The 10,661-nt window shown below is 35.9% G+C and overlaps 1 protein-coding gene across 1 annotated transcript in view; it reads left to right on the top strand.

Annotated features, from left to right (window-relative positions):
* LOC108733621 (protein bicaudal C homolog 1) overlaps positions 1-10,661 on the top strand; it is a 58,057-nt gene that overhangs the window by 22,328 nt on the left and 25,068 nt on the right. Inside the window, exons 6-9 of the mRNA XM_025973440.1 lie at positions 4,672-4,831; positions 7,354-7,433; positions 9,226-9,438; positions 10,380-10,610. Coding sequence (XP_025829225.1) covers positions 4,672-4,831; positions 7,354-7,433; positions 9,226-9,438; positions 10,380-10,610 — 684 coding nt within the window. The remainder of the gene's footprint in view (positions 1-4,671; positions 4,832-7,353; positions 7,434-9,225; positions 9,439-10,379; positions 10,611-10,661) is intronic.

Here is a 10,661-nt window from a genome sequence, read left to right on the forward strand (position 1 = left end):
TAAGATGAAAGTGCAAGACAGTTGCACAGCAGAATTTTGTGGAAAATTGAGATCTGCGCACTAAGTTCATAAAGCAATTTTTTTCGACTAGTAAAGCAATTGCTAAGAATATTTTAACTAAAGGAGAGATTTTAATTTTATTCTTGTGAATTTTGATGTGTTTTATCTACTTAATTAATTTTTCATAATTGTGATGTTAGATTTACATTGAATCACTTCTGCCAGCTTTATATAGTAATCAGGAGTTTTTTTCAAGGATTACATCTTGCAAAGTGGCAATGAACGTAAATAACATGCTCCAGCTAAATAACCAAGCATTCTTTTCCTTATAGTAGAGACTTATTTCTCTACTGTACGCCTTTGTGTCAATAGTACCACAATTTTACCGACACCTAGGCCACCGTTGTATACAGAAGATCAAAGAGTGGATTTCTCTTTTTAAATACATCTTTCATTCTCTTCTGTCTTCATTTCGTCCATCTCATCTTTGACACCCCAGACACCACTCACCCATTCCCATTGTTTCTACAACGCATCTGAAGAGGGCCTACCATCCTATCCTTCACCAGCATCCAAATTCTTTTTTTTTACGCGCAATGCCACTCCGGTTATATCCACCTAAACCTGCAGTGCAGTGTGTTATCTGAATTTTTGCAGGCTGTACCACCGTTCTAAAGGTACATCGGACCCGTCGGCCGTTCACCTTTCACTTCAAAAGGTCATACATTTCAACAATAAAAACAGATACAATTAAATTGCATAATATGTGCACAATAACCAAAAATTTCTGCCGTTACCGCACCTCACTCTTTAAACAAAATATTAACTGAACTCGTTAAAGCACTTCACACTTCCTTAATCGCCGATCGTCACTTCACCTCTTATTCTCAAAGCTATCTTTCAATGGACTTCTTTAGTTTCATTGTGCATATATAAATCGTAGACGTTTGGCTACACCAAATAATAAATAATAACGGACAAATAGCTTTTTTACGGAACAGGTTAAGATTTACATGGGTATATCCTTAAAAAATTCTTTTATGCAAAAACTTTTTGTGCATATTTTTAAGAAATTATTCGCGCCCATGTGACATACCTGCTTATTTTATCCATGAAGTACAAAATCTTGTTGGCATGGTTCACGGTTATGATTTTTTATCTTATTATAATATGAAATTCCTATTAATGTTCTTGTTGAAGTTTCTTGACAAAGTTGTTGTTCCGATTTAGAATGAAATTCATGTGCAAATGTCAATGGAAATCTCACCGCAACACCATTCCATTGTAACTGGGAAGAATCACGCAAACTTGAAGGCTATAATGCAAAGGACCAATACGCAAATCATGTTTCCTGACGCTAAAGATCCAAATATACCGAGTCTGAAGAAGAGTAACGTAACCATTACTGGAAATATACATAGTGTTTACAATGCACGTCAGCAGCTCATGGTAAATACAATTAATTAAAACATGATGAACTAATGGAGTCCTAATTCGGGTTTAAATCTCGTAAGTTGGCTCCTAAGGTTTCGCTAGCACGAATGGCGAGCTTCTTCAGATGTGCTTCCATCTCCGATGCTGGATATGGAATGAGGACTTCTTTTTTTTTGTTTACATTATTCTCAAGGAGATTTGCATCAGTCTACCGTGGCCGGTCGCTACCGTTCAAGTGTTTCTGAGGATCTGGTTCCAGATATAGTTCATTGTGAGTCTCTTCCTTCATGTTTTTGGATATCGATGGCACCTCTGAACATCCTGCTGTGATAGTCGTTGACGAAGCTAGCTATTTGTGGTTCTTAAAGAATATTTTGTGGTCACCGTTGCTCAATGCGTGTTCAGTCACAATCAACTTTTCAAAGTGTCGTAGCCGGCAGCTGACTTTGTACTCCTTGTCTCTCATTGTCATCGATCTCTTAGCGGTTCCTATGTAGACCTTTCCACAGGAACAGGGTATGCGGATCCCTTTTGTCCTCAGCTGATCTGTTGGTCTGCTAGGTCTTATTCGTAGGTTTGAAGATGATTCTGATATCATGTCTCTTTGGGACTCTATTAATTCGGTCCGTGACCTTTTGAGCATACGATAGATATGCTAGAGAACGGCGAACTATCCATTCTTTGATATCTGATACCATTAATGTAATGCTTAAAAGCAACTCCAACCGACAGCCTTTAGACTCCAATAAAGACAGCGTTAGTTCAACTGTTACTGCTTTCAAACATGTCGGATAAAATACTAAAACAAATTAGTCACCACTTATAAATAGTAAATAATCTTTAACAACATTGGTGAACATGAATCAGGAAAAAGTTTTTAGAAGTGTCATTTTCGGTGTAATTTGAAACATCGAGTTTACGATAATATTTCGAGGTGTCCTTATTCCAAATGCTAAACGACGCAATTTTTAATTTCTTTGACCACACTGCTACGTGAAAGAAAAGAACAAACCGATGCCACTCTTACTCATACACGCAGTAAGTACATGCAAATGTGCCGTTTTACGTCTGCAGTGAATGTGGGCCTTACGGAGAATGTCTATCGTCGTCAAACTTAATAATTATTAATTATAAGCTTATCCCAGCAAACACAAGCATGTGAATTTTGTCAGTCATTTGCGGAATTGTACACGTGATAGCCTCACGTGAACTCTAAATCCTCCTACTACGCAGACGCTTTTCTGCACGAAATTTAGAACAGGATTGTGGTATCCTTATGGTAAAACACAAAGTTCAAGTCTCTTTTGCCGTTGAATCCATATCTGACAAGTGTCCAAAATTAATTTGAAAAATGCAGGAACTAAGCGTTTTTTAGGGGCTAATTTTGTGCCAATGTTAAAAATCAGGTATCACAAAAAGAATCGAACAAACATTAAGGGTGAAAACTTTTTATATGTACGTAATCATAAAAAAAATAAAAAAAAATTTTTCGTCCCTTCATTTTGATTTTCTTTAGTGATATAAGCACTTATTTTTGTGGAATTGCGAATTACACTCATAATTTATGTTTAATAATATTTTACTACTTGAAGGTGACGGTTAGTTTAGGTTCCCCCATACGCATAAAGAATGGACTTGTCGGAGTCAATGGTGAATCGCAATTTTGAAAGTATTCTAAGCAACACTACAGAGTAAATTTGACAAGTAAATATCTTCCTAAGATCCTTGTCAAGCATATGAAGTACTACAATTGGCAGTAAATATGGCCATGTTCTGCAAAGTGCTGAAGAGGACCAAGTTCTAAATCCCACACCAATTTCAATAAATTGCTAACAAAAACTCAATAATCTTTACTTCTTCCTCATTCTTTTATATTTTTTTCGTTCCTGTTGTTAATTTGTACATTTACTTTTGAGCGCAAGAACAGTTTTCTCAAATTTAGGTTTTGTTCCAATTTAATTAACGTATAAAAAATGGATAGGTATCTGATCGGGCGCGAGTAAGTGGTAAGATGAAAGTGCAAGACAGTTGCACAGCAGAATTTTGTGGAAAATTGAGATCTGCGCACTAAGTTCATAAAGCAATTTTTTTCGACTAGTAAAGCAATTGCTAAGAATATTTTAACTAAAGGAGAGATTTTAATTTTATTCTTGTGAATTTTGATGTGTTTTATCTACTTAATTAATTTTTCATAATTGTGATGTTAGATTTACATTGAATCACTTCTGCCAGCTTTATATAGTAATCAGGAGTTTTTTTCAAGGATTACATCTTGCAAAGTGGCAATGAACGTAAATAACATGCTCCAGCTAAATAACCAAGCATTCTTTTCCTTATAGTAGAGACTTATTTCTCTACTGTACGCCTTTGTGTCAATAGTACCACAATTTTACCGACACCTAGGCCACCGTTGTATACAGAAGATCAAAGAGTGGATTTCTCTTTTTAAATACATCTTTCATTCTCTTCTGTCTTCATTTCGTCCATCTCATCTTTGACACCCCAGACACCACTCACCCATTCCCATTGTTTCTACAACGCATCTGAAGAGGGCCTACCATCCTATCCTTCACCAGCATCCAAATTCTTTTTTTTTACGCGCAATGCCACTCCGGTTATATCCACCTAAACCTGCAGTGCAGTGTGTTATCTGAATTTTTGCAGGCTGTACCACCGTTCTAAAGGTACATCGGACCCGTCGGCCGTTCACCTTTCACTTCAAAAGGTCATACATTTCAACAATAAAAACAGATACAATTAAATTGCATAATATGTGCACAATAACCAAAAATTTCTGCCGTTACCGCACCTCACTCTTTAAACAAAATATTAACTGAACTCGTTAAAGCACTTCACACTTCCTTAATCGCCGATCGTCACTTCACCTCTTATTCTCAAAGCTATCTTTCAATGGACTTCTTTAGTTTCATTGTGCATATATAAATCGTAGACGTTTGGCTACACCAAATAATAAATAATAACGGACAAATAGCTTTTTTACGGAACAGGTTAAGATTTACATGGGTATATCCTTAAAAAATTCTTTTATGCAAAAACTTTTTGTGCATATTTTTAAGAAATTATTCGCGCCCATGTGACATACCTGCTTATTTTATCCATGAAGTACAAAATCTTGTTGGCATGGTTCACGGTTATGATTTTTTATCTTATTATAATATGAAATTCCTATTAATGTTCTTGTTGAAGTTTCTTGACAAAGTTGTTGTTCCGATTTAGAATGAAATTCATGTGCAAATGTCAATGGAAATCTCACCGCAACACCATTCCATTGTAACTGGGAAGAATCACGCAAACTTGAAGGCTATAATGCAAAGGACCAATACGCAAATCATGTTTCCTGACGCTAAAGATCCAAATATACCGAGTCTGAAGAAGAGTAACGTAACCATTACTGGAAATATACATAGTGTTTACAATGCACGTCAGCAGCTCATGGTAAATACAATTAATTAAAACATGTATACGTACACGTTACGGAGTATGCTATTAAATAGCAATTATGTGTAGTAGCTCGATATTACACATGTACAGGGTATTTCTGAAATAAGTACTAAACATGTAGGACGTGATAGGGCATTATGGAACAAGAAAATTAAGTAAATGTAGGTATGTCCGAAAGTTCACTGTTTTTAAGGAAAACTTAATTCAAAGTACAGGCAAATATGGATTATCGTCATCATAAGGTCATCAGTCCTAAGACTGGTTGAACACGCACCTCCACTCATCCCTATCCTGCGCTAATCTTCGCATTTCCCTAAAGCTAGAGCAACCCATATCCTTAACTATTTGTAAACAGTAATCTAATCTAGGTCTACCTCTACCTTTTCTAACTCCCGTTTCTGCCTCTAGGATGTCTCTTCTAGACCTTCATGCCTGAGGTGTCCTACCAACCTATCTCGCCTATTTCTTATTGACTTCCATATAGTCCTCTGTTTCTCTCATTTATAACCTTCTCTATCCACGCTATCCTGATCATTCGCCCGTAACACCTCATTTCGAACGCTTCTAAGCTTTTCTTTTCCGCCGCGCTCACTGTCCATGTTTCGCACCCGTATAGCGCCGTGTTCCAAACACACCTTTAACAAACTTTTTCGACTTGACCTTGCGCTATCCTCTGCTTTATATCCCTACCACTCCTTCCGTCTTAACTTATCTGACTTCTTAGATACCTAAAATCGGCAAATATGGATAGGAGTGCCATAATGCCACTCCGTTTCAACCAACTGGGTATCTGTATTTTTGACCTCATGCATTGTTTGTTATTTGTTGGATTAGATTATGTATGTGTGATTGACGATGCTTATGTCTAGCCGACAATAGTATACGTATTTGTGTGATTGTTTACTGGTGTTATATAATTAATCAGAGATAAACAAAGTTGTTATTAAATTAATTTTTATCGTAATGGGCGTCTAAATATTTTTGTGTATAATACCGTAGTGCATTAGCATTAGCATTAGCATCTAGCAAGGAGGACCTAGAGATAGCTTTAAATAAAATGGAAGCGGTACTGACAGATCAGTACTGTATGAAAATAAATAAAAGTAAAACTAAAATACTGGTANCCACAAAAAAAAACGAAATGACTTTCCGAACAATCCTATAGACAACGAGTGTAATCGAACGTCGAATGAAGTTGCCTTGAGCAACCATAACTAGAAATACTTAGTTGCCGTACCTTTTTCTATTTTTGCCATTTTTTTATTTAATTCGACGTTGAACTAATTTATTCGATCCCTGCAATAGGTATAAAAAAAACTAATATTTATTAATTAATTCTGCGCCAATCATCTTGTTTAAATTGAGTGGATACTGAATAAGTTGTTCGTAAAACTCGAAAGATGATCATAATTGTATGATTGAACGTCTCGTCGTTAAGATTAATGTTCAAACTGTAGCTTCTGTATGGGCTTATGAATGCTCGACTGGCGGATGACCAATGCGATGTGTTCCAACTTTGAACGAAATTAAAAAAAAAATCTAGTGCAACCTGATCCATCTCTAACTTAACATATTCTTACACATAAAATCACCAAATACGAGTAGCTTTTCTTCTCTTTTTGTAAAAAAAGACGTCCAGTTCTAGAATTGGCCAAAAAATACGGTCGATGACCGTTTTCGAACATTTCGATTAACATACAGGTGCACTGTGTCTGATCAGTACTCCAGAGAAATTAAGGGAGAATTAGGTACATGAAAAAAAGTGGAATGAGTCATTTCACACCACTCAGTGATATACATAAACATGAGGGTTATAACCTTACTGAAAGCCCCAACTGCTCCGGCAATGACGTGTCTTCGCGTGATGTCGCTAGTGAATTCTCTCTACGCCGTCCGTATTTGATTGCCATATTCTGAGTGCGAATACATTTTTTTTGTTTAATATTTTCACACTCAACTTTTTTTTGTATTTTGTGGAAAAAACTGTAACTTTGCTAATCAAACAGTAACAACGGGATCCGTCACACTTGCAATAGTCCTGCCTGTGTACCAGCTGCTGTGAAGGTCACGAGTAGGTATGAGGGTTTCGTCACTTGACGCTTGTGATAATGAAGGGCGATAAGATAAAGCAGCTGCTAAACTGACAACTGTTCTCAATCATTGACGGCTCATTTTGGGGTACATTTTGTGCATACCTTTTACACCCCTTACGTTATTGCTCTCTCACGAGCTGCACTCAACACTACCTCCAGATGGAATACTGATCAGACAGAGTGTAGGTATAATGTCTAAATGGTAGTATAATATTCAGACTAAATATTTTACCTGTAAAATGTATGTAGTCTAGAAAATTTTTTTGATTGATTTTTGTCTGGAACCCAACTGATCCATAATTATACAGAAAAGAAATGTTGATTTGTTTGATACGATCAATAAATATGAAAATTTTGCTTTTAGATCCCCATGTCCGAATAGCAGGAAGACCAAACGATGTTCACACTGCAAAAGAAAGAATTATGACGGTCCTGGACACAAGAGTAAGATGTTTGACTTAAATATTTTCATATTGTTTTATTTCTTGTCTTACAATTCTTTAAAATATTTTGCACAAAATCATTATCTAAATTTTTGAAAACACCTGCCAAGTATAGTACTGTTGAAATTACAAAAATAAGCCATAAAGTTTAATGGCATACTTAATTCATTGAATTGGATCCACGGATACGCTTACCTTTCTCGGTTTTACTTAATGTTCTTCTGAAAGTACATTGGAAGTCATTGGAATTATATCTCTATAGTTAGTAACGATATCTAGATCAAGCGATCGGATTAATTTAGCATAGGTATGTAAAATTGTCTTTGTTTGAGGCATGTTAAATGTGTGGAACTCTTTGTTATAATATTTCTGTAGACGCTGTTTAAAGAGTGTTTAATGTGTTTAAATATTATAACAAAGAGTTCCTAACTGACATAACTGCGAATGTGTTTGTTCATTACCATTTTACGCCTTAACGACTTAAACGATCATCTTCAAATTTTGTACAGGAGTACGGAAACGGACATAGGTACCATTTATCCAGAAAAAATACTGTTCCTTAAAATGTAGGGATGAGTTACAGAGATAAAAGGGTGATACATAGTTTGTAAAAAGAGCAACAGGTAGTTATAGAGCTGGGTCTACAACGTAGGGAAGTAGATCTTAGGAAAGAAGTCAGACAGGGATGCACACTCATCGCTACTTTTTAATCTACACATCGAAGGCGCGATCAACATCATTAAAGACAGTACAACTGTAGGGATAGATATACAGGGGCAAAAGATTAATATGCTTAGGTTTGTAGATTATAGAGCAGTTTTAGCATTTAGCAAGGAGGAGATAGAGATAGCTATAAATAAAATGAACGGCACTACTGACAAAACAGTATGTTTGAAAATAAATAAAAGTAAAACAAAAATACTGGTTTGTAAGGGAGGATAAAGTAGGGAAAGAGCGAATGCAAAGATAGGAGACGAAAATTTACAAGAAGTGACCGATTTTAGGTACCTAGAAAGCCAGATAAGTCAGGACGAAAGGTGTAGTAGGGATATAAAGCAGAGGATAGCGCAGGGTCGTGTCGCTTTTAATCAAAAGAAATCACTTCTATGCTCGCGAACGGTTAATTTAGAAAATCGAAAAAGATTGTTAAAGGTGTTTATTTGGAGCTCGGCTTTGTACGGGTGCTAAACATGGACAGTGGGCGCGGCGGAAGAGAAAAGGTTAGAAGCATTTGAAATTTGATGTTACAAGCTTAATATACTAAAACGTCAAATTTAAGAAAAAACACTACAATCGCTTTACAATTTCCTTAGGACTTATTTTGTCAAAGTTTAGAAATATGGTGTTAACAGGTGAATGATGAGGATACCGTCGATAGAGAAGGTTAGAAATGAAGAGGTATTAGAAATAATAGGAGAACAGAGGACTCTATGGAAGTCAATAAGAAATAGGCGAGATAGGCTGTTAGGACATCTTCTCAAGCATGAATTAAATTCAGTACACATTTATAGATCTTAGATTCTTTATAGCAACGAAGTTCCATGGAAGGATCGCAGTGATTCTGGGAGTAACAGCATTTTTGCCCTAATAGGAACATATTTTCAGTAACGAAACGGTACGGCAAACGTTAAAGTGAAGCGTTTGTCTTAATCTGTGTTCGTTGTAACCGAACTCTGCAGAACAATAAATTGAGCCTTCAACAATACAATAACAAACACAATAATAACAAACAACATCTCTTTCTGTTTTAAAATGACTGTCGTTAGGTATTGTACCGTTAATAATGTTTCCAGAGCAATCGGGTAATCATGAAGATGGACGTAAGCTACACAGACCACTCACATATAATAGGGAAGGGAGGCCATAGCATCAAAAGGGTAATGGAGGAAACTCAGTGTCACGTGCATTTTCCAGATTCGAACAGATCAAACCCCACTGAAAAGAGTAATCAGGTTTCCATCGCAGGCGATATCGAAGGGGTTGAAAGAGCAAGAGGACGTGTCAGGGTATTCTTTTCCAACTTGTTTCGTTGTAAAAGCTTTTAAAAAGGAGGTGCTTGTTTGAAGGGTGCGCCATTTAAGTGTACGATAAAATATTTTTAAAAACTAATTGAATTCCAAATTCAAAGAAGTGTCTGCTGTAAAGGTCTGATAGCTTTTATCTTAAATACTGACAATATTTTAGTTTGTTTGCCCTTAAACTAATTGACTAATTGTAATGAGATGACCACTGTCTAAAATGAAACAACACGCAATATTTGGCTAATAAACGAAAAACGTTAAAGATGGAAAAGATGTATGTAAACGAAAAAGTCAAGATTCTACTTAATACATTAAAGTTAATTAATTTTTACAACTTCAGATAACCTCAAATTAATGAGGCCCTCGTCGGGAATCGAACCCGGGTTCCTGACTTTACGCAGCATTACTATATCACTAACTATAAGCTATGAGAATTGACAGCAGCAACAAGACAATAACCTAACTATATATATAGACGACGGAATCATCGAACCAATATACTATAATCATTACTTATTAACAATGAAACATTTACTAAAATTAGCTAGTTATAAATCGTCGATATTGTTGCTGTTGTCACCTCTCGTAGCTTAGTGGTGCAGCAATGGCACGTAAAGCCAAGGACCCGGGTTCGATTTCCGGCGAGCGCAATACAGCAGCAACAATTTTTTAAATTAATTTAAAGTTGTATGTAGTGGTAATAATTAATTCAAAGATTAATGTATTGAAATTAACCCTTCAAAAATTATTTTAAATGTGTCATTCTACTTTACTTTCCAGTAGACCTACTAACCGCAACAATTACCTTCCTTTTTACTTGACAAATTAATTATTTACTCATAATTAACAGAACGAATGTATGTTTCTTTGAAGGATAGCTTCCATTTCTTCGTGACTTAGGTTTGTTTTTCTGTTTTTTCTTTTAGAATTTGACGCCTTTAATATTCAGCTTTGAACTGCCAATAATGCCAGTCTCACCGGACGCCAATACTTCATACGTTGTGGAAATACAAAAACAATACAATGTTCAAGTCATGTTTCGAACACGCCCAAAACTGCACGCAACATCGGTTATGGTCAAAGGAGTTGAGTGGGAAGTGCAGCAAACCAAACAAGCTACCATTCTTCTTATGCAATACATATGTGACAATTTAGCTGTAAGTATTAAAATTATAAAATAATTATTTTACCAAATTGGTAAAGACTTT

The sequence above is a fragment of the Agrilus planipennis genome, unplaced genomic scaffold, assembly GCF_000699045.2.
Source record: "Agrilus planipennis isolate EAB-ADULT unplaced genomic scaffold, Apla_2.0 scaffold67, whole genome shotgun sequence".
NCBI classification, from domain to species: domain Eukaryota; kingdom Metazoa; phylum Arthropoda; class Insecta; order Coleoptera; family Buprestidae; genus Agrilus; species Agrilus planipennis.